Source organism: Cricetulus griseus, chromosome 3, assembly GCF_003668045.3.
Source record: "Cricetulus griseus strain 17A/GY chromosome 3, alternate assembly CriGri-PICRH-1.0, whole genome shotgun sequence".
NCBI classification, from domain to species: domain Eukaryota; kingdom Metazoa; phylum Chordata; class Mammalia; order Rodentia; family Cricetidae; genus Cricetulus; species Cricetulus griseus.
The window spans coordinates 141,594,643-141,619,695 of record NC_048596.1 but is presented as its reverse complement, the minus strand read 5'-3'; the positions used below and the strand labels follow the sequence as shown (position 1 = coordinate 141,619,695).

The following is a 25,053-nucleotide window of genomic DNA, read 5'->3' as shown; positions in this document are numbered from 1 at the left end:
CCTGTGCTGAGACAGAAGGGGGGATTCTCAGGTCCTTGGTTCAGTCATCCATATAAGACAGCCCTCCACAGCCATCCTCTCTTCCACAATGTTTCCCAAGGTGTGGTGTGGTGTGGTGTGGTGTGGTGTGGTGTGGTGTGGTGTGGTGTGTGTGTGTGTGTGTGTGTGTGTGTGTGTGTGTGTGTGTGTAGTGTGGACATCTTTAGGGCTTCACACTCAGCACTCTTGTTCTCAGCTCTTTGACAAGCATGAGTCTTTGACATGGAAGAATTCTGCGTATTATTCTTGTTCATCATGGCTTGCTCAGCCTGCTTTCTCATATAACCCAGTCAGAATGGCTATTATCAAGGGGGGAAAGTGACAATAATGCTGGCAAGGATATGGGAAAGGGGGAATTCTTATCCCCTTTCGTGGGAGTTTGTTTCCATACTGTTACTATGGAAGTGGGAAGGGTTCTCAAAAAACTAAAACTAGAATTACCATGTGCTCCAGGTACCATAACCCAGACCACCAGCCCAGGGGTTGCACAGCCCACAGTGAGCCGAATCCTCCATATCAATCTTCAATCAAGAAAAATCTCTGTTCACACAGACTCTCCCTTCTTTCCCCCTTCATCATGCTCCCTCAAAGAGCTCAGATGACTTTTGATCAGGCTCCAGGGAAGGGAGGACAGACAGTGACTTGGTATGTTAAGTGATGAGTATGAAATCACTCATGACATGTGGTCTCTGGGCAGTCTTTTTCCTTTCCTTTCCTTTCCTTTCCTTTCCTTTCCTTTCCTTTCCTTTCCTTTCCTTTCCTTTCCTTTCCTTTCCTTTCCTTTCCTTTCCTCTCCTCTCCTCTTCTTTCCTTTCCTTTCCTTTTTCCTCTCCTCCCCTCCCCTCCCCTTTTTCCTCCCCTCCCCTCCCCTCCCCTCCCCTCTCCCCTTCTTTTTTCCATACAGGGTTTCTCTGTATTGCTTTGGAGGCTGTCCTGGAATTCACTCTGTGGACCAATCTGGCTTCGGACTCACAGAGATTGTCCTGCCTCTCCCTCCCTAGTGCTGGGATTAAAGGTGTGCACCACCAATGCCGAGCCATCATTTTTCTAGTTGGGTAAAAGCACCACATAAGACTGTTACGGTCTTAAATCAGGACTATTTTTAACAAGCATTTTTTTTTTGGTTTTAAATTCCAGTCAACACAGAGGGTCACAGATCTGTCTAGTCTTAGCCCATTCAGTTCTCAAATGTGACAGATGGCACCAAGGTCACTTTCTCCTCAGTTTCTCCATGTGCTTCCAGAGCAACAGCGCCACCTATGGGCCTACGATACACCTCCCCATTCTGCTCTCTTCATGGATTTCTTTTTGTTTTGTTTTGTTTTGTTTTGTTTTGTTTTGTTTTGTTTTTCGAGACAGGGTTTCTCTATAGCTTTGGAGGCTGTCCTGAAACTCTCTTAGTAGACCAGGCTGGTCTCAAACTCACAGAGATCCACCTGTCTCTAGAGGCCTCCCTACTGCTGGGATGAAAGGCGTGCGCCACCGTCCAGATATGGATTCCTTTCTTAGCAACAGCTTGTGTCTAGGATCTGAGGGGAGATACAAAGATGATCCAGACTACATTGCTTGATACCCACAGTTACAATTTGTGTGGTAAGACATATGGACTCACCTTTCTTGGATTGAGACCACAAAGTCCTTCCTCTGTTTCTTTGCTTTGCTTTTTGGTTATACACACCTGAGGGTAGTTTCTCTTCCTACATCTATACTAACCTAATTCAAATGTTTGGCTAGTGATGTCATCAAGATGGCAGCAGCCATGTGACTTGCCTTCTGTCTTGGAGAGTGACATCATAAAGATGTTGACACTCATGTCACTTCAGTGCCACCTTGGTTAATGAAGCTCCACACCACTAACAAAGCTGGTGACATCTGTAAAATCTCCTAGTATCACTGAGCCTTCAGGGGACCACTACACCCCTAGGATGTCTTGTACCTCAGACATTCAGTCACATATCCCAATCCACTCCTCACATCCTTCTTTTGTTTTTTCACCATCCTGGGCACCTAATGAGATCATGGAAATAGGAGGTCCAAAGTCTCCAATGTGGCCTCTATTGCCAAGTAATAAAGCCAAAGTGTTGTTTTATTTTTAACAATTAGATTACATTTATTTATTTATTTATTTATTTATTTATTTATTTATTTATTGTGTATACAGTGTTCAGTCTGCATATATGTCTGCAGGCCAGAAGAGGGTACAAGATCTCGTTACAGATGGTTGTGAGCCACCATGTAGTTTCTGGGAATTGAACTCAAGGACCACTGGAAGAGCAGTAAGTGCTCTTAACCTGTGAGCCATCTCTCCAGCCCACCAAAGTGGAGGTATACCAGACCTCCATGGTGGTATGTATGTATGTATGTATGTATGTATGTATGTATGTATGTGTTGTGTGTGTGTATCCCCTCTCTCTCTCTCTCTCTCTCACACACACACACACACACACACACACACACACACACACACACACATACACACTTACTGGTTTCTAGAGGAGACTCAAGAATTTTCCATACCCTGTACCCTCAGCACAAGCTGGTTACCAAAGGGAGCTAATACTTTGAAATGACTGACTTGGAAGGCTGCTGTGAATCTGCAGCAGCCGAGGGGGAAACTTGGGAGAGCATACATTCCAGTGGAAACAGCAGGCAGTTAAAGAGTGGAAAGCAAGCTGGATGTCGGTGGTGCACTCTGTAATTCCAACACTCAAGAGGCAGAGGCAGGCAGATCTCTGTGAATTTGAGGCCAGTCAAGTCTAAAAATCAAGTTCCAGAACAGCCAGAGCTACATCGAGAAACCCAGTCTCAAAAAACACAACACAACAAAACAAACAAACAATTACAAAAAAAAAGGAAAGACAGTGGGAAGCAAAAAAAAAATCAGCTTTTTTGAGTGGAAAGCTGGAGATGTAAGTAAGCTATGCTGGGTCTTGATGCCTGCACTTTGTGTTCAATGTCTTCAAGCCTGTTTTTCTCTGATTGAGACAGAATTTTCTTCCTTCCTTGAGACTTTTTTCTGTGTTTGTTTCTGCTCCTACAGGACCCGTTGCTTTTGAGATTACTTTCCAGCTACAGTGACATGGACAGACTAAGGAAAAAGAACAGGAGGATGATACCCTTTCCCAAGTTCTGTACTCCAGCATTCTAGTTTTACCAGGGTGTCCTTAGCTGATCTCTACTGGATGCTGTACACATCATTTGGATAGTGTTTTACTGTGTCTTTCAGCTGCTCTCTACCTGCTACTGCTTCTTGTACTCATTGAAAACCAAAAGAATGGTTATAGGAAACAATTCTCTGGACTGTACAAAGAACAAAAAGAGTGTTTTGTTCTGGTTTTTTAAAAGGTTTACTCGGGATCTTACAAAACCTCACAGCTGGACACTAGGCACACAGGTACTATTTTATTTATTTATTTATTTAATTACTTTTTGTTTTTGTTAAGACAGGGCTTCTCTGTGTAGCTTTGGAACCTATACTGGAACTCACTTTGTAGACCAGGCTGGTCTTGAACTCACAGAGATCTGCCTGCCTCTGCTGCCCAAGTGCTGGGACTAAAGGCGTGTGCCACCACCACCCAGCTACACACAGATACTACTAACTTATTACATTATCCTATTGTGTAGTTTGAATTTGATGGGGGACGTCCTTTTGAGTATATTTATCTTATTGGTTGTTGAATAAAGCACTGCTTGGCCAATGAGGCAGAAAAATAGGTGGGACTAGGAGTCGAGGAGGATTCTGGGAAATGTAGTAAGGACAGTTGCCGCCATGTGATCTGAGAAGAATGGACACATGCTGCTAGCGTCCTCAATGAGATAAGTCTTATAAATTTATAGATTAATAATTATGGTTGATAATTAAGACTGAGATAGCAGATAAGAAATCCTAGTCATTGACCAGCAGCATTGTAAATAATATAAGACTCTGTTATTTTGGGTGCCCACATGGCAGTGGGGCTCGGACTGCTGGTGGAAATATTTATTGTTACATGGATTCAGTTTCCTTTTGTTTTTTCATTTTTTTGGTTTTTTTTTTTTTTTTTTTGGTTTTTTGAGACAGGGTTTCTCTGTGTAGCTTTGGAGCCTATCTTGGCACTCGCTCTGGAGACCAGGCTGGCTTCAAACTCACAGCGATCTGCCTGCCTCTGCCTCCCGAGTGCTGGGATTAAAGGCATGTGCCACCAACACCCGGCTCAGCTTCCTTTGTTAAAATGACATTGTACAACACTGTCATGTAAACCAATTAACTACCAGGTTCATAAGAATATCTGTGTCTGCTTATAAAAGATCATCACAGCTGGGCTCATTGTTGATAATGATTAAGACAGATGAATGCTTTTTTTCTCCCCAGAATTGACAAAAGCAAGGTATGTAAAAGTTGAGAATTTGACTCAACAGATGTTTCTTTGTGCAGTCGGGTCTGGTCTGACATTGCTCTTTTGTACTCCCGGGATTGCAGTGATTGCCACCATGAGCATTGGCACCTTCCTCCAGTTGGAGCTGCTCAACTATCCCGGTGGCCTGTGAGGAGTCAGTGGACAGCTGTGGTACGGAGAAGGCTTGAACCAGTCACCAGAAGAGTGATAACTACTTTACAGTGTTCAGGAGAAAAGGAAGCAAATTTGGCTTTTAAAAATGCAAAGGCTGCCTTTCAAGTCTGGAGTAAAAGATCTGGTGTGGAGCATTGGGAAGTCCTTTTAGATGCTGCTGGGATGATAAAGGAACAGAAGGATGCAATTGCCACCATAGAGGCAATCAACAATGGAAAATCCATATTTGAGGCCTGCCTGGATATTGACACTTCCTGGCAGTGCCTGGAATACTATGCAGGCCTGACTACATCCATGGCAGGAGGACCCTCCAACTCCCAGGAGGGTCCTTTGGTTACATCAGAAGAGAGTCACTTGGGGTGTGTGTGGGGATAGGAGCATGAAACTACCCCTGTCAGATTGCCTGTTGGAAGTCTGCTCCTGCTTTGGCATCTGGTAATGCCATGATCTTTAAGCCTTCTCCCTTTATTCCTGTGTTGGCTTTGCTCCTGGCTGAGATCTACACCAAAGCTGGTGCATCTCCTGGCCTCTTCAGTGTGGTGCAAGGTGGGGTGGCTATAGGCCAGTTTCTGTGTCAGCATCCTAATGTGGCCAAAGTCCCCTTCATTGGAAGCATGACTACTGGCATGAAGATCATGGAGATGTTAGCTAAAGGAATAACTTTGGAACTTGGAGGCAAATCTCTTGTCATCTTCTCAGACTGTAATGTGGAAAACACTGTGAAGGGGGCACTGGTGGCCAACTTCCTCTCACAAGGCCAGGTTTGCTGTAATGGCACCAGAGTGTTTGTGCAAAAAAAATTGTTGATAAATTTACAAAGGAAGTTATGAAACAGACTGAAAGATAAAAATTGGAGGACCCCCCCCCCAGAAGATAGTCCACATCTGGAACAAGTCCTTGGGTTTGTAAAGTCAGCAAAGGCGCAAGATGCTACCGTGCTGTATGTTGGAGATCTGCATGTTCCAAAGGATCCTATATTAAAATTTGGATATTACATAACCCCTTGCAGAGATAACATGAGAGAAAAGATCTTTGGACCAGTCATGTCCATTTTATTATCATTTGAAACTGAAGCCAAGGTTCTGGACTGGGCCAATGACACCACTTTTGGGCAGGGTTTCTCTGTATAGCTTTGGAGCCCATCTTGGAACTCATTCTGTAGTTCAAGCTAGGCTCAAACTCACAGAGATCTGCTTGCCTTGGCCTCCTGAGTGCTGGGATTAAAGGTATGCACCACTACTACTGCCCGGCTTAGCCTGGTTTCTTATGCAACCCCCAAGAATGGTACCAGCCCCAGTGGGCTGAGCCCTCCCACATCAATCAGTAAGCAAGAAATGCACCATAGACAATCTAATAGGGACATTTTCTTAATTGAGGTGCCCTTTTCCCAGGCAACCCTAGCTTGTGTCAAGTTGATAAATAATTTAGATTGCATAGGATTGTACTCCACATACAACCTTCAATTTATATGAGATGTTGGTTATATAGCTATTTCTCATTAATGCTTTTCTTCTTTATAAGAAAAATGCCGCTGAGATATACTACTCCAGACCATGGCTCACTGCTGCATCTATCTACAGCTACTATTGTTTTAACCTAAAAATTAAATGCTGGCTATGTTTCTTTCTTCCCCCTACTTAGAAGCCAGTGGGAGTGGAAATCCCATGCTGATTCAAACAACACCAAAAGCCATCAAAGGCCTGAAAGCAGATCCCAAGTTCACTATTCTGGAGACCAGCCTTATAGACCAAAGTGAAAAACCAAGAGGAGGACCCAGTCCATGGATGTTCTTGTGATGCCATCAGGAGACTCTAGTGGATTTTGACATTTAAGAGATACCATCTCTTCTAACTTCTGGTCCCCACTTAGGATTAATGTTAACAACTTTGGCCTCTGTTTCTCCCTCACATCAACTTCTAGGCATCAGTGAAGGACTGCCTTGTTTTGAGATATTTGTACACAGTGAAGATGTGTTGCTATGATTGGTGTAATAAAACAATGAATGGCCAATTGCTAGGCAGGAGAGATAGGCGATACTTCCTGGTCGACAGAGAATCCTGGGAGGAAGAAAAGAAGAGTCGCCAGCCAGCCACAGAGAGGAAACAGGAGGTGCAAGATGGAAGAGAGGCGAAGGCATGTGGCAGAATGTAGATTCATATAAGTGGGTTAACTTAAGTTTAAGAGCTAGTTGAGAATAATCCTAAGCTAAGGCCGGGTTTTCATAATTAATGATAAGTCTCCATGTCATTATTTGTGAGCTGGAGGCTCAAAGGAAAGTACTGCTACATTTCCTTTCTTCCATACACCTGGCTGTTACACAAGCAAAACTGCCAACACACTTTTGGTCTTTTAGATGGGCCCCCTGGAGTTGTAGCCTGACTGCCTTGCCCAATGACTCCATTCTGCTTAAAGTAGTCAGACTGCTCATTACTCCAATTTCATCATGTCAGGGTCACTTCTTCAGAGGGATGGTGGATGATTAAAACAGAAGGAAAAAAAAAGGCTAGGCAGCCCAGGGTAAAAAGAATGCAACAAACAAACAAACAAACAAACAATTAACCCAATAGTAACAACACCCCCCCCCCCAAACCCCAAATCAAAACCAAAGCCGGGCAGTCATGGCACACATCTTTAATCCTACCACTCAAGACACAGAGGCAGGAAGATATCTGTGAGATTGAGACCAGCCTGGTGCACAGAGCAAGTTCCAGGACAGCCAAGGCTACACAAAGAAACTCTGCCCCCCAAAAAACCCAAACAAACAAACAAACAAACAAAACCACCACTGCCACCAAAACAAAACCAACAAACTGGATTCTCTGCTGCAGAAAGCACAAACCGTCCATGAGTCTCTTTGCAGCTTGATCCTGGTAGAAGCCAGAGATGTCAAAGGTGTTTGGGGAACCCAATCCCTGATCTGACTCTTGTATAATTATACCTCTTTATAGGGAGAAAAGTAAAATAGCAGTAAAGCCCTAGTAAGAGAAATCTCCTAGTCAAGAGAATAGAATCGCTAGCCAGGGTAAAAACAGTACATTCCAGTTGGGACAGGTCAATCCCTGAGTCTTGGGACCCCACCAACCCCAGGAAGGTGGGTGTGGGCAGATTTTTCTTTGGGCTGCTAGCTCACAAAAACAGCACAGAGACTTATTTATTAATTATGAGAACTCAGCTAATACCTTTGGCATGTTTCTAACTAGTTCCTGAAAGTTAAATCAACCCATTCCTATTAATTTACATGTGGCCATGTGGCTCATGGCTTGTTACCTCTCCTGCATGCCCTGACTCCTCTGTCTGCTGGGGCCTCCTGGCATCTCTGCCCTTCTTCCCAGTGTTCTCTCTGCTCTGAAAATCCTGCCTAGCTATTGGCTGTTTAACTTTTTATTAAATCAATCACAGTGATGTATATTCACACAGTGTAAAGGAATATTCCACAATAGGTGGCTCACTGTAGGCCATGCCTGAGCATCACTTATAGCAAAAATTCACTGTTAATAAAGGCACCATAAAGTCAACATATGGAGCCAGGCGTTGGCGGTGCACACCTTTAATCCCAGCACTCGGGAGGCAGAGACAGGTGGATCTCTGTGAGTTTGAGACCAGCCTGGTCTACAAGAACTAGTTCCAGGACAGCCTCCAAAGCCACAGAGAAACCCTGTCTCGAAAAAACAAAACAAAACAAAAAACAAACAAAAAAAAGTCAACATATGCTGGGTAAAAATTATAATAAAGGGGGTATTGTGAGAAATATATAATATTTAAAAAGCAAAGATAGATAGCCCGAGGAGGGCCTCTCCCTCCACCTTTATACTGAATAGCCAATTAGCTCAGAGGGTGAAGTCAAGCTCCATCAATGGGATGAGATACTGTCTTCACCTGCATTTATTGATAAACAACAGAAACCATCTTGGACATGCATGCTCACTAGCCTGGTGTGAGTTTTCAAGAACTCTTTTAGGGGAAAAAAATCACTTTGCTGAGCTACTCTTGTTTTGTTCATGTGTTACTTTGTGTGACACAAAGATTATTCTTTTCCCACAAACCCAAACCAGGTCCTCTGTAAGAGCAGCAAGTGTTCTTAATGCCCAAGCCATCTCTTCATCCCTGTATGTTAAATTACTAAGGAATAGTATGTCATCATAGTCTTAAACACAAAGTCCTAAGGACGATAGGCGCCAACTTATGAAGCATTTGGCAAGGCCAGTGCTATTAGAAATTGGAAGGTAGACAGCTCTTTGGCAGGCAGACACTGGGAAAAGTGGCTCTAGGAATATTAATGTACTTTTCATTTAAACATTTAAGATAGTTGACTTCCTGCTTCTTTTCCCTCTCCAAGACAAAGACTGAGTGGGCTTTTTCCTACTGGAGGGAACTGTTTAGTGAGATTTTCAAATCTCTCACCAAGGAGGGTGTCTTGTATGGAGAACCAGTCAACTTCCTTTTTTTTGGTTTGGATTATTCCCATCCAATAGCACAAACAAGCTAGTTTTATGGGACAGAGAGAATTACCCATTACCAAGTATATATAAAAAAATTGCCTCTGACAGATGTTATCTTTGGATCCTTTCTCTATCAGGTCACTGTCTCTCTTTGTGTATTTTGTATTCTCTCTCTGTCTTGTGTGTGTGTGTGTGTGTGTGTGTGTGTGTGTGTGTGTGTGTTGTTTCTGTTTCCAAGAAATCTTGGCTTAGTGCTGAGACCTTGGTTTCCTTAATGCCCTTGTCTTTAAATTTGGCAGAGGAAGATAATCCACCTGACTACCCTAGACAACTTCCTGATGATAGCATCCCTATGGTCTGAATGTCCCTTCAAGTCTCCTGATGAAATGCTTTTGTAACAGTACTAAAAGTAGACACTTTTAAGAGGTGATCATCAAGTCAAGAAGGACATGCCTCATGGATGAATTAAATTAATTCTACTTTACAGATAGGGTTTCTGATTAAAATGATGTGTTTTCTTGGCTTATTCTTGCTATGCATGGATTCTCTTGCCCCTCTACCATTTATGCTACATTAGGAATGACACTGCCAGATGCCAGTGTCGTTTTCTTGGACTTAGCCCCCAGAAGTGTGAGATATAAATTTCTGTATTGATTATTCGGTCATGTTATTCTGTTATAGCAACACAAAATGGACTACAGACATCTGTTTTAGAACTGGGGGACACAGGAAGGGCTAGGGGCCAAGGATGTCTTGAGTGAGGAAGGAAGCCTCAGGACCAGAGAAGCCTCCACATGTGATACATTTCACTGGTAATAGGGCAGTCTTACATCACATTCAAAGCCCTTTCCAACTTGTCTGTGATTTGGATGTGGTTGAATTTGAAACTTTGTTCACATACTTTAGAAACAAAGGAGAACTGTAAATTAGAGTCAGAGTCTTTGGGAAATGTGATAAAAGATGGTGGCTCTTTCATACTGTTTCCTACCGTCAGAAACAGAGATATCTAGAGCCATGGCAAATCCCTTAACCCATAGAGTGACTCTGAAGCTACATACCAAGGCTGACAAAAGACAGGCAATTTTTTGTTGTTGTTCTGTTTTGTCTTTCGAGACAGGGTTACTTCAAAGGAGAAATAGCTCTCAGTAATATAGCTCTCAGTAAGTATAACACTACTACAAGGAAAACAATACAGAGGAAAGAAAGGTGAAAGAACTACCACAGAACTCGCTGCCCCCTGCAAATGAGAAATACAAGAAATTTGGAATTGTCCAAGTGACTATTTAACCTGGCATCACTGCTTAAAAGGTGAAAAGAAACAAACATTCAAGAGATTAATCTAGAAGAAAGACAAATGTGAGAGACATTTCATTGAATGTGTACTTTTGGAGCCTGTCCTGGAATTTACTTGGTATACCAGGTTGGCTTCAAACTCCCAGAGATCTGCCTGCTTCTGCCTACCGAGTGCTGGAAAGGCGTGCACCACCTGCAAAGTCAGGTAATTTTAACATTGCAATTGAGCCTCCGTATCACTCGTGGCCTGGCCTATCTGTCAATGCAGCCTTTCTACAGATGAGTAAAATGAACTATTGTATTTAAAATGACATAACACCCGCAGTTTTTACTGAAAGTGTTCTAAGTCCTTTGGTTTTTTTCTCTCCTCGTGGAAAAGTTTAATTTCTAAGTGTTTGGAGATTGTGTTTCGTTTTATTTATTTTTATGTGTAATTAAAGTTTAACTCCATAATGATCAGAGAACATACTTTGTGTAATTTCAATTGCTCTTTTTTTCTTCCTTTTTTTCTCCCCGAGATAGGGTCTCTGTATGCGAGATCCACCTGCCCCGGCCTCCCGAGTGCTAATATGAAAGACGTGCACCACCAGGCCCGGATCAATTGCTTTTTCTTAAATTTTGTCTTATGCCCAGTGGCTCAAAGGCCAGGACGACGCGGTAGTGCAGCTCATGCAGCCTCGTAGGTCTCATCACGCTGGAAATGCCGACCCAACTTCGGGTCTCTGGAAACACAACAGTCGAGAATGGAGAGAGAGCAAGCCAGCTTGCGTGCGCAGAAGTCCCGCCTCCCGGCGTCTGCGGTTGGCTGTCGTCAAGCGGGTGAGTCTCTAGAAGGAAGGTGAGTCGTGTTGGAGGAAGCGGAAGTTGGGCGGGCCATGCAATACTGCTTGTCTATTGGCTGAAGCCGTCTCGTAACCTCGCGCTATTGGTTGGACGCAGTCATGCGTCAGCCTGCGCTTCAGGCCGCGGACTGGATCGCTAGCGCCGGCCGGCTCCTGCAGGGAGTGTTCCCGCAGCCGGCTGGCGGAGCGGGCGGTGCCAGGTCTGGCTGAGCGGGGCTGAAGGAGGGCGGAGGGGCCGAAGACGGGCGGCGCCAGGTCCAGGAGAGCGGGGCCCGGAGAGCGGAGCGGCAGGCGGAAGGCGGGCGTTGGCGCGGAGAAACGAGGAGGGCCTGTGCGCTTTGGAGGCCGCGCCGTCTCGGCTGTCTCTTGAGTATTCAGGCGATTATTGTAGATGTATCTGCAGACATGACTTTTGTTTATTTCCCGCACTCTGGACTGCTGTAGGTAAAATGGCTGATGCACACTGGGTGTCGTTTGTCGTTGCGATAGTTTTTGTGTCGTGTGTGTGTGTGTGTGTGTGTGTGTGTGTGTGTGTGTGTGTGTGTATGTGTGTACGCGCGTTCTCGCTCGCGCGCGCTCTCGCTCGCGCGCGCCCCTTTTAGACTTCAGGGAGTGGGATGACATTGTGCAGTGGCCGCCTGTGACCACTGTAGGTCTGGTCAACGTATTAGGAAATCCCAGCGACTCTACCTCTATTGGAAGTGGTATTTCCCTCCTTCCTCCCATCTTGGTCCAGCTTTCTCCTCTCATCTCTCGTCCTCTCGTCCCCTCCCCCAACTCTCTTCTTCCCTCTTTTACCTTCTGTGTTTCTGCCGTGTTAAACTGCAGAACGGTGTAAGTAACAGTTTAAAAAGCTTTAGGTCTCCAACGTTTCTGTCTGACTTGCAGGCCTGAACACCGGGAGCAAACATGCCTTCTGAGTCTTTCTGTTTGGCTGCCCAGTCTCGCCTTGATTCCAAATGGTTGAAAACAGATATCCAGGTGGGGTTGACTTGTTTTCTTTTCTTTGTGTGTTCCTGTCTCTATAAAATTTTTGGTTTAAGTAGAATTAGATCTTGTCTTATTAGGGTTGTTTCTTATAACTTAGAATATAACATTTATTATGACTGTTGAGGTAGATGCTATGGGGTTGTGTTTTAATTAAACTTATTTCTAAGTGCAAGAAACTTGAGATCTAGTTATGCATGTTTTCAATTTTTATTCAGGACTCTCTGTTTAAAGACAGGGTTTCATATTCCCAGGCTGGCCTTGAACTTCATGTAGGTGAGGATGACCTGAAATTGGATCCTTTTGCCTCCACCTCTGGAGTGCTAGCATTGCAGGCATGTGCCACCTTGCTGGGTTTCTGTGGTACAATTAGGCAAGTGCATTACCAGCTGAACTCCATCCCAGCTCCTGCCAACACTCTTAATCAAGACTCGACTGTTGTTAGTTTCTTTTTTCTTCTCTTATTTTTAGACAGGGTCTCACTGTGTGTGTAACCGTGGCTGGCTGGCCTCTGCGTTCTCAGTGCTGGGATTAAAGGCATGTGCCACCTTGTTTGTTTCTTACTGATAGTTTTGGAGATAATTGTTAACTGTGAGGGAAGCAGTGAAGTGATATGTAGTAAGTTATCATTTTCTGTGATTTTGTGTTTGTGCTTTTATTGAGTTGAAAGTTTACTTGAGCGATTGGTTTCATATATATTACAGCTGTAATTAAGAGAAATGTTCAGATTTTCGTACCAGGAATATGAGAAACAGAATGCTGGCCTATGACTGTAATGTTTAATAATGTAATTACAAGTGTGTTAGGAAATTATTAAATACATGATCCTAATTAAATTTTTGTAGGTGATTCCCTATAAGCAAGTTTTTGTTTATGAGTGGTTTAGAAGAATACTTTTGAACCTCCATATCACCAGCATGAAAAAGTGTATGAAATGTTTTTGTTGTCTATGTGCTCTTTTTTGGGTCTAACCACATTAAATATTTGTCAACTAATCGACTTTTTAATAACAGTCTTGTGTAGAGCTCATTATATAGCATTCCTGACTACAAGGCACTGTAAGCAGCATTTGATCATGGAGTTTTATAATTGTTATTGCCTCTTTCTGATTTCCTTTTACCTTTAAACACTGAGTGTCAGTAGATAAGAGACCAAGTGTTGAGGGCTGTTGTAGATGATAGGTTTGTTGTTCATGGTGTGATATTAGATAGGACTGAGCTAATAATTTGTTCTTATCATCTTGTTTAAATACTTCTTTTTGTTTAGTTATTCGTGTCAGCATTCTTTTGACTTTTATAAACAGGTTAGAGAGGTGAGAAATAAGTAATTTCTTATTTCTGAAATACCGAGAGTTATACAAACTTTAAAAAAAATTTGAAGTTTATTTATTCTTATGTGTATATGATATGTGTCAATGTGCTCATGTGCAAGGTTATACATGTGCCACCCACATATGTAGAGGTTGGAGGATAACCTCAGCGTCGATCCTGAACTTCCACATTGTTTGCAGCAGGGTCTCTGTCATTTGCTGCTCTGTGGAGTCCAGGCTAGCTGGTCTGTGAGCTTCCAGGGTAATTGTTTCTCTGCCTCCTGTCTACCTGTAGGAATACTGAGATTACAGACATGCTCTCCTGAATTTGGCTTTTATATGAGTTCCAAGAACCTAAACTCAGGTTGTCAGGCTTCTCAGCAATGGCTTTTACTTGGTCAGACAAATGTTTTAAGATTTGCTTTTTGTGGTTTATATATAAAGCAACTATTGTAAGGGCTGGGTGTTTAACCTAGTGTGTTCAAAGCCTTAGTTTAGATTGTCATTAATGCAGAAAAACCAAAACCTAAAACCATACCCCCCCAAAACCCCACATCAAACAAAAACAGAATCAACTCACTTTACATAATGGAGTTGTTTTTTTCCCCCTTAGTAATTACAACTGATCAAATGCCAAATACAAGTTTTGTTATTTTGGCCAGGTGTTGGTGGCTTGGGAGGCAGAGGCAGGTGAATCTCTGTGAGTTTTGAGGCCAGCTTGGTCTACAGAGCAAGTGCTAGGATAGGCTCCAAAGCTACACAGAGAAACCCTGTCTCAAAAAAACCAAAAAAAAAAAAAAAAAGAAAAAAATAGTTTTGGTATTTTGATCTAAAGCCAACTTAATAATATACTGATTGTCTCTGGAGTCAGATATATATATATATATATATATATATATATATATATCATACATACATATAAGCTCCATTTGTGTTTTAGAGTACATATCACTTTATGTTTTTATTCAGTGTGATACTAGTATTTGGCCTTTTTTATACATTAAAACATTTCTTTTTTTTAGCAAGTCTTCCTACTATCTTCTAAGAACAAATGAATAAGTTTTGGCTATACATCAGAAGAAAATGTGTTTGGTAATACATATATGTAAATAGCATGCAAAAGTGATTGTGAAGGTTCTCTAGCATTGCTTATTAAATGTGAGGAATGCAACCCCGGGCAGAGGTGAGATACTGCTTTAATCCTAGTACTTGGGAGGCAGAGGTAGGTAGATCTCTGAGTTCCAGGACAGCCTGGTCTACAGAGTGAGTTCCAGGACAATCAGAGCTACACAAAGAAACCCTGTCTTGGAAAAAAAAATATGAGGAATGCATGTTGTTCTTCCCTGAGGCGTAGACACAGTGTCACTTTTTGGGATCCTGGCAGACTCACATTGCACATACTCATTTTATGCTGGCAGTCTTTACCTCTATGTAGAGGAGGTAGAGGGGTGGTGGTGGTGGAGTGTGTCCTGAATTCCTACTTAGACTTTTGTACTGACATATTGTTAATAAATAGTATATGGGAAAGACATACATATGTGTTTATATATGTAAATTTTAGGAAGTTTATTTTCATAAGTTTATTTTGTTTGAAATACCCAAGAACATTTTAGTAGCTTTAGAAAGGAAATGGTTTTGAAGTATGAAAAATTTTATGATGTGTATAATAAACATTGATCCTTAGCTACTTTATTGTAAATATTAACATGTCAGGCCTAGTTCTTTGCAACCAGCAGTTTTTAATGTAGTGCTCACTGTAGGCCAAGTACCATCTGGCTTTCAATCGTGAACGGGTGCGCACATACACACACACACACACACACACACACACACACACACTCACACACACAACACACACACACACACACACACACACACACAGAGCATTGGGCTGGGGAAGTGGCTCAGAAAAGTCAGAAAAGAGCTAGCTGTACAAGTGTGAGGACACAGTTCTGATTTCCATCACACACATGGTGGCTGTGGTGGCCCTCTTGTCATCTCAGTGCTGAAAGGCAAAGACAGGAATTCCTGAGACAAACTCAGTAACTAGACTAGCTGAATGACAGGTGCTGGGTTCAAGTGAGAGTTCCTGTGTCAGAAAATAAGGGATTGATCACCTCAGTTTCTGGCCTCTAGACACATTTGTATGTGCATCTGCACACAGTAATTCACCCATACACATTGATGCACACATATACATGCCAAAAATTCTCCACAGTTTAATGCTTAGCATTGCTAATTTTTATGTAGATTTATTGAGGCATCTAGCTTTCCTTCATTACTCTTGAAAAGGCAATATAATAAAGGGCTGAAATGTGTAGCCATATTACTGTTTATCTGTTGTGGTTGTAGTTTTTCAGTGAACCAAAAGGAAAGGACACAGTATTTTCAGAGTTTTTTCTTAGAACTTTTTTTTTTTTTTTTTTTTTTTTTTTTTTTTTTGGTCAATCTTGATGAAAGGATAAGGGTATGTCTTTGAGCTTGAGTCCAGAATACAAATTCGTTGCTCTTTCTTACATAAGCTGCACTCAGGTTTTTTCTGTTTAAGGATTCTTTGAAATGGCATATGAAATTAGATATGCATGAAGCATTTTTTTAACCTTTTAATTTTGAAAATAGTGATAGACTCAGAAAGTTGCCAATAGAATAGTAAGATCAGTGTGTTCCATTTAACCAGATGCTCCCAATGGTTATATTTTATTTAACTGTGGTATAATATTAAAATCAGTAGATGTGCATCATTACAGTTTATGTGCACAGTTCTGTGCCATTCTGTCATGTCAGTTCATGTAGCCATCACCTCCAGAGTGATCTACTTGGTGCTGCCCTTTTGTGTCACTTTCATTATAGTCTGTAATCTCTGGCACTGAGAATTGATCTCTTTTATAGACTTCTTATTTTGAGATTATCATGTGGTGTATGGTTTTTCTGAGAGCAGCTTTGTTCACTTAGCATAGTTACCTTCCCAATTTTTATGTTACACCAGTAGTTAGATTCTGGATCATTTATTTGTCTGTATTTGGCACATAGTTGTAAATTTAAAATGATTAAGCTTAAAAGTGTACTTAAAAATTAACCATTGAATATAAATATTGTCATTATATCAGTAGATCAAAAGGTGTATAAGGATGGACATTTAATGAATTCTGTTCTTAGGTTTTGACTATCTAGCTGCTTGCTGATATGCTGAAAAAATATATATATGGCAGGGGTTCTTTGTATAACAGACCTTGCTGTTCTGGAACTCACTCTATATTCCAGGCTGGCCTCGAACTCATAGAGATCCACCTGCCTCTGCCTCTTGAGTGCTGGATTAAAGCTGTGCACCACCACTACCTTGCTAGAATGTGGTAAATGTAGGTAACTTGATGTTTTTGGGATTCTTTTTCTCTATCATTTAAGTATAATTCTCTCAATAGAATGGCATTGTAATAGAGTTCTATAATGAAAGTAAAGGTTTGCTATTTTTGTGTATGACTTTTGTTGGGTTGATTCAAAGCATTATGTAGAGTTATTAACTTGTTCCTATGCTGTTATTTAAAACATCTTCAAATAGAAACTCGACTTTGCTGTTCCAGTTTAAGGAACACACCCAAAAGACAGTGCCTCACTATATATGTTTCCATTAAATGGTAATCTTGCTCTTAAACAGACCAGACCTTGTTTTGCTAAAGAAATAGAATAGGGTCAGGCAGTGGTGGCACACGCCTTTAATTCCAGCCCTTAGCAGGCAGAGGCAGGTGGATCACTGTGAGTTCGAGGCTGGTCTACAAAGCAAGTTTCAGGACAGCCAGGGGTACACAGAGAAATCCTGTCTCGAAAAACAAAACAAAACAAAACAAAAGAACAGGAATGGAGAGAGAAGCAATATGTATTTTTGTGTAACATTCAGCATATGGTTAATTAGAATACCATAACTGATTTTAAAGTAACATGTTGTCTTCTAGTTTAGAATTTATAACTTTAGTATTCATAATTATAATTATTATGTTGTCTTTAGTATGCAGATAATCTCTGTGTATTATACTTTCCTTTTTGGCTTTTATCTTTGTTCTTTAGTTCATTTTAAATGTTTTTGAGTGATTATACATTCTTATGCCCTGTTTTTTTTTTTCCAAGATAGGGTTTCTCTTTTTAACATCTCTGGCTGTCTTGGAATTTGCTTTGTAGACCTGGCTGGCCTTGAACTCACAGAGATCCGAGTGCCTCTGCTTCCTGAGCTCTGGGATTAAAGGTGTGCATCACCACTGTTCAGCTGCATAAGTTTGTCTTATGTAAACTTACGTCTTTTTAACTTATGTAAAATAAAAATTAAAAAACAAAACAAAACAAGGGACATACTTTCTTATTCCAAGAGGGACGAGCCAGGGCACAGTTATAGTCAGATCAAAGCAAAACCAAAGTCCAGCAGTGTGAAGTTAGTGTCAGACTTCTGGGACTCATGATCTTCTGGGCACAGGTGCTTCTCAGGCTCTGCCATCCACTGTACACACAGCTCCTCTTTTAGGCTCAGACTGGCTTCCATTCCACAGCTGCTGCTATCCTTGGTGGTCATCCATCCCCTGGTACTGACATCTCAAATTCTGAGTTCTTTACTGTAACTGGGCTGCACCTTCATCAGTAGTATATCCTGGGCTCTGTTCAGGGACTGTAATGCCACCACATGATGCCAAGCTTCAGCTTACTCTTTCAGTCCTGGGGTTTTCACTGTTATTGAGGGCGTACCTTTTACCAGTGGTTTCTCCTGGCCCCTGACAGTGCCACATGTCTTGAAAACCAGTACCACCTGGGAGACTCTTACATATTATCAAGATCAGCTGCCAGCCTGAGGTACTTTGGCTACCTCTGTGTGCTGGCCTTGAGAAACACTTCCCAGAATATTTCACCTGAGTGATGCTAGTTCCTTCTTCTTCTTTTTAAAATAATTTATTTAACTTTATTTTATGTTCATTGGTGTGAAGGTGTCAGATCCCCTGGAACTGGAGTTATAGACAACATCGAGATATCATGTGGTTGCTTGGAATTGAACCCAGGTCCTCTGGAAGAGCAGTTAGTGCTCTTACCAGCTGAGCCATCTCTCTAGCCCCACTAGTTCCTTCTTAATTGTTGCTAGTTTCTCAGCTCCCACTGACCAGCACCTAGTATCCCAGTAATGGAAAGGTTTCACATTAGTAGTTCCAGTCTCTTAATCATAGTTAATTTCTCAGCTCTAGCTGACTAGATTCACAGATTTTTATTTTTATTTATTTATTTATTTATTTATTTATTTATTCATTTATTTATTTTTTAGTTTTTTGAGACAGGGTTTCTCTGTGGCTTTGGAGGCTGTCCTGGAACTAGCTCTTGTAGACTAGGCTGGGATTCACAGATTTTTTAAAATACTTTTTTATTTATTTAATTTTTTTTCGATTTTACATGCCAACCCAGGTCAGACTCTTAATACTTTATCATACAAATAGCCCTGTCAGAGTCTTACTCTTTTCTGAAACATCTCAAGCTAGGCTTCCATTGTTTGCTTTCAACATTTTAATCTTCCAAGCTTCCACAGAACAGCCAAATGTTCAGTGGCTTTTCCAGCTCTGGATTCCAAAATGCTACCATAATCCTTCACAAAACATATGATCAAGTCTGTCATAACAGTGCCCCACTTGTGATATCAATTTCTGTCCTTTTTGATTTTTAATTCATTATTTATTTATTTTATTGGTGTTTTGTTTGCATATATGTCTGTGTGAAAGGGTTGGATCCCCTGGAACTGGAGTTACTGACAATTCTGAGCTGCCATAGCTTCCTCTGGAAGAGCAGCTAATGTTCTTAACTGCTGAGCCATCTCTCCAGCCCCCAATTTTTGTCTTAGTTAGGGTTTCTATTGTAATAAGACACCATGACCAAAATCAACTTGGGGAGGAAAGGATTACAGTTTGTAGTCCATCATCCAGGGACTGAGGCAGAGGCCATGGATGAATTCTGTGTACTGGTTTGTTTTCTGTGTCTTGCTCAGCTTTCTTTCTTTCTTTAAGCTTGACTGACAGTTAAGCAGAGATCATGTGATATGTAATGTGAGCAGTACTAGAAAAATATAGAAGAGCTAGTCAATCGTTGACTGTGAACCATTGAATTGTAAAAGGTTGGATAGTATGTCTAATCAGGTTTGCCAGCAAACAAAACAAACAAAATATCAAGGCCAGGCATGGTGGTGCATGCTTGTAATTTAAGCACTTGGGAGGCCAAGGTAGTCAGATCTGCAAAACCAACCAACCAAACAAGCAAAACCAAAAAAAAAAAACAAAACAAGCAAAACAAACAAACAAAAAAACAATGTCAGGCCCAGAGTCAAGTCAGGATAGGATGTTAATGAACTACAGAGGTAACAGAAAACAGATTTTTCCTTTGAGAGCACATGGATTCCTGGAGTACAAGGATGATTGTAGGTAATAGAGTGAGACAGGATGAATTCCTTTGTAGAGGTCTATGCAGAATGTGGAGGAGTCAGTGGAGAATGCAGTTGTTTTCTCCTGGAGTGAGTTATTTTTGGTTTTCATTTTTGTTGTAAATATTTTGAGACTTGATTCAAAAATTCCTATTTATCAACTACCTCCAGAGTCTTCAGTTTTATGCAGTGTAAAATAGTTGATTAGTGATTTGCTGTAATAGTTTTTGTAGAATAGTGTGGCTTTTTTGTTGATGCTTTTGATTATTTGGGCTTTGTAAATCTTGGTAGTCTTTTTTGTTTTTGAGACAGGCTTTCTCTGTGTAGCAGTCCTAGCTGACCTTGGAACTCACTTTGTATACCAGGCTGGCTTTGAACTCACTGAAATCCACCTGCCTCTGCCTCCCAAGTGTTGGGGTTAAAGGCATGTGCCACCACCACCTGGCTTTGTTAGACTTCTTTAATTAAAAAATATTTATTATCCGGGCAGTGGTGGCTCATTGCCTTTAATCCCAGTACTCAAGAGGCAGAGGCAGGCAGATCTCTGAGTTCAAGGCCATCCTGGTGTACAGAATAAGTGCCAGGACAGGTTCCAAAGCTATACAGAGAAGCCCTGTCTCAAAACCCCCCCCCCCCAAAAAAAAAACCAAAACAAAAAAAGACATGTATTTTTATTTTTATGTATGTGTCTGGTGAATATATGCCAGGAGTGTATGGGTTCTCTCAGAGTGAATTTGATCCCCAGGCTGGAGTTACCAGGCAGCTGTGCACTATCTGACATAGGTATAGGGAACCAAACTCAGGTAAAAAACACACAAATTGGTGGGACAGGCCTATAACCCTGCTTTTTGGGAACCTGGGACAGCAGGGTTGTATGTAAGTACAAGTCCTTTCTGGTACAATAGAAAGAGGTTGGGATCAGCTTGGGCACCTCAGTAAGGCACTATCTCAAAAATTTCAAAGCAGGATGGGGGAAGTGGGGAGAGTGGGGCGAAAGGAAAGGCCAGGGAAACTGGAGATACAGAGCTCAGTGTAGTGGTCGAGCGCTTGCCTCTCATGTCAGATCAGCCTGCACTTTTGAGAATACCTCAGGAAGATTTTTCCTGGCTCCTGAGGAATGAGTAGAGAAAGGAAATTCTTTGATATCATAAGATTGTAGATCCACATAGAACTAGTGGCTTGGTGTGGTCATGGAAAGATCAGCCTGGACTCCTGTGTGTTTAGGAGATAGGAGCAAAGACTGGGATAGCACTGTACAATTGAAGTTCTCATTGTAGTATTTTGCATCACTCCATTTGGGTACTTTTTATAGAGCTTTTAATGCTTTTTTTCTGCTTAGTCAATCACCAATACCAGTCTCTTGAATGATTCTGACATTTGCATCCATCGGTAACTCTAGCTATAGGTATGTTTGCTAAAATGTCATTAAATGGTGATCATTATAAATATATTATGCTAGATTTTGTTTTACATCCTTATTTTTGATATGGAGTAACACTATTTCCCAGGTTGACTTCATAAATTTTTGATCCAACTGCTTCAGCCTTCTGAATGTCTGGGAGAACAGGCATGCATTATAGTACCTGGTTGTGGGTTTAGTTTTAGTTTAGTTTAATTTTTTTTTTAAAGAGATAAACAAAAGTTGGGGAGTATGGAAATATGATGAATGTACAATATACGTGTGTATGAAAATGAGTTTTGCTTTGGCATTCATGTAAATTGCTTGAGATCAGTTTGCTTTTAGAGCTCTATCTTAATGCATAGTTAGGTTGGTCCATATAGCGTTTAGTTGTAGATAATTTGTTTTAACCACTGAGGCATTGCCTTTCTAAAGACTACCTGATGCTTGGTTGGTGGATGTTCTCACTGTTGCAGTTGGGTTACTGTTGCTTGAGCCCATGCTTCATGTGTATTATCTTGTGATCCTTCACATTGTGTTCCTCAAGATGTCTAGTCTGTGCCTTCCAAGAAAAGATTACTTGCCAGGTATGTGGCTTCTGTCCCTTGCTGTTCCTGGGGAGATGTCAACAGACATCTCTTTATCACACATAGAGAACTGATGACAGAACAATGTAGCTTTCCTACCAAAATCCAACACGGGGAACGCTGGGTTTATAGACCATGGATGACTCAATAAAGCCTGCTACGTTACTACAGGCCTACCCTTGCCTGAGTGGGGACTCATGGCAACTAACCCTGGAGCTCTGTGGATGGTTTGCTCTGTACTAGGCCTTCAAGTTATCTCATTAGTCATGTGAATAGTAATTATAACACAGTGCTGAGAAAAAGCAGTTTGTCTATGGAACTAAGCAGAATGCCAAATTAGTGTTCTATTATTGTGTAACAAATCACTAGACACAAATTTAGCAACTTAAAACAATTTACTTATATTCTGACATTTCAGTAGGTCAGGATACTGGCTGCAGTCTTCTGGGGACTGGTCCTTGCCCTCATCTGGGCCTCAGAATCCTCACTTCAGTTAGTTCCTTGTAGCTGTGACTTGATGCCCTGGGCTCAGCGACTGCTTTTTTTTTTTTTTTTTTTTTTTTTTTTTTTTTTTTTTTTTTTTTTTTTTTGGTATTCCACAGACCTCTACTTGCTTTTCCTAGGCTCTGTGAAAATATCTCCTGAGATGTTTAGTCACTCTTGATCAAGTAGACTCCAAAGATAATGTTTCTTTTGCTTAACTAGGAGGCAATGAATTCGAAGCCTTAACACATTTGGTATATTAATTCACATTTGCCATAGAACACTTAGGTAGTGGTGTGACACACCATCTTATTTATGGGTCTGTCTGTAGTTTGTTGGAAGAGAACACAAGTTGAATGTGTACCACAGAGAACCAGAATCTTGGGGACCATTTTATCCCCTTTTGTTGCTTATTATGAATAGTTTCATAAAAGTGAGATCTGAATATTTACTTGCATAGATTAGGCTGGAAAGAACTGTGAAGAACTGGAGAAAAGGTGTAGAATAATTCAGGGATGGAAAGATGGCTTAGCAGTTAAAACATTCTCTGCTGTTGCAGAAGACCTGGGTTTGGTTCCTAGCACCCACCTAGTGGCTCAAAAATATCTGGAGCTTGAGATCTAGGGGGGTCCTATGCCCTCTTCTGCCTCTGTGGGCTCCAGCATATGAGGTAGCCTTAAACTTATGTCAGATCATGCCTGTGCAAATAAAAAAAAAAAAAGAGAATTCAGTAATGAGGGTTATACATGATGTCTTTTTGTTCTTAATTTGTTTTAAAGAAACTGCTATTGAAGGTAGTGGCTGTAGGGAGAAATCCTGATTAGAGGAACCTCTGACCACACCTGCTAGTGGGTGCTTCATGAGGATGGTGGATGGTGCCTGTCAAGGAGCAGAATTGTGTGTGTGTGTTTTAAGGCCCTGACCTAGCAGAAGGTGGACAGATGGGCTAGAGAGATGGCTCAGAGGATAAGAGCACTTGCTGCTTTTGTGGAGGATCTGTAGGTTTGCTTTCTAGCACTTGCATGATCACTCACAACTTGTTCCAGAGGGTTCAACACCTTCTGGACTCTGTAGGCACTGTATGCACTTGGTGCACATATATACATGCAGACATTCATACATATAAAATGAATAAATCTTTAAAAAAAGAAAATGGACAAATAGAAGTCTGTCCTTCTCCTCCATCTCCCTCTCCTACTTTTCTTCCTTTTTTTTCTTTTTTTTGAGTCAGTGTTTCATCATGTAGTCATGATGGCTGGAATGAGACTCACTAAGTAGTGATGGCCTCAAACTTGCATTGATCCTGCCTTCTGAGTGCTGGGATTAAAGGGTTACCCTGGGTTAAAATAAGTCTTTTGAAGTGTATCTATAGTAGATGAGATGGCTTCACCCATACCTGCAGTTTTTAGAGTGCATACCTTCTCTGGGTGTTTCCAGTGCCTCCTCTTCCTGCTTTGTGTTGGCTGTTAACTCTGGGAATCCTTTTTCTGAAACAGATGTGGACAAACTAGGGTGTTTTTATTTTTCATGTTTTCTCTTGAATGTCTTTATTTACTCATACAGTTAAATTGCTGTTGTCTTTTACATTTGTTATGTATTGTGATGCTCAGAATTGTTCTTAGCTTTGACAGGAATCTTGTCTTCATTAGTTTTTGTGCAAATTAATTAATTAATTCTTCTTTTGGGAGACAGGGTTTCTCTGTAGCCCTGGCTGTTCAGGAATCCATTTTGTATACCAGGCTGGCCTTGAACACAGAGATTTGCCTGCCTCTTACAAGTGCTGGGATTAAAAGTATGCATCTCCACACTTGCCCCCCCCCCCCCCGTTTTTTGGAGAAGGTAAAACATGACATGCTCATATTATATTGTTTACATTGATCCCCAAATTAGCCTTTCTCTCTAAGAGCTCTGGTTCCCTTTAGTGGGAAGTGGTGCTTTGAGGCCTGTATCTTGGTACTCAGTACAGTAACAGTGCTGTTTTTCAAGTTAGATTCTTTCCACATACAGAACAAATGTATTTTAAAGATAAATTTTCAATGAGATTTCTAATCCATAGTGCATAAAAAATGTCCTTTGACTTTTGGATGTTAAATGTTTTTACATTTAACACTTTAGTTTCTGGTAACATTAATGTACTTTACAACAAACAGGTTTTTGTCATATGAACATTACTTTAGCAAATAGCATAATGGAATCTCTTTTAAATGATAATCTCTGTGTTAATTAAGGTTATGAATGATCAGCATGTAAGGTTTAAGAATTTTTTTCTCTCCAGGTGTGGTGGCTCATGACTTTAATCCCAGAGGAGGCAGGAGAATCTCCAAGTTTGGGTCAGCCTGGTTTACAAAATGAGTTCCAGGACCGCAAAGCTGTTACACAGAGAAACCCTGTCTTGAAACAAACAAACAAACAAACAAAAAGATTTTTTCTCTTTAGACTATATTCAAATTATGTGAAGCTTAAAATGTCCCTTGAAAGACATTTTTAATTATTTTATTTTTTGTGATTATATATAATTGCATCATCTCCTCCTTTTCCTTCCTCCCTCCAAACCCTCCCATAGGTCCCCTCCCTGCCGTCTTTCAAATTCGTGGCCTCTTTTTCGTTAATTGTTGTTACATACAAATATTGTGTCGTATATACACACACACTCATAAATTTAACCTGTGTCTATGTAATGTTACTCGTGTGTGTG

General features: G+C 41.1%; 1 protein-coding gene and 1 pseudogene across 4 annotated transcripts in view; both read left to right on the top strand.

Annotated features, from left to right (window-relative positions):
* Positions 1–4,108: 4,108 nt before the first annotated feature.
* LOC100760798 lies at positions 4,109–6,818 on the top strand (annotated as a pseudogene).
* Positions 6,819–11,281: 4,463 nt separating this feature from the next.
* Positions 11,282–25,053, top strand: part of Herc2 (HECT and RLD domain containing E3 ubiquitin protein ligase 2) — a 175,960-nt gene continuing 162,188 nt past the window's right edge. For 2 of the 4 annotated variants that reach the window (XM_027404741.2, XM_027404739.2), the window contains exons 1-2: positions 11,283–11,607; positions 12,052–12,144. In XM_027404741.2, the coding sequence (XP_027260542.1) occupies positions 12,073–12,144 (72 nt within the window). In that variant the 5' untranslated portion in view covers positions 11,283–11,607; positions 12,052–12,072. Of the gene's footprint in view, positions 11,608–12,051; positions 12,145–25,053 lie in introns of all 4 variants that reach the window. The other 2 variants (XM_027404742.2, XM_035442481.1) reach the window with 2 other exon arrangements.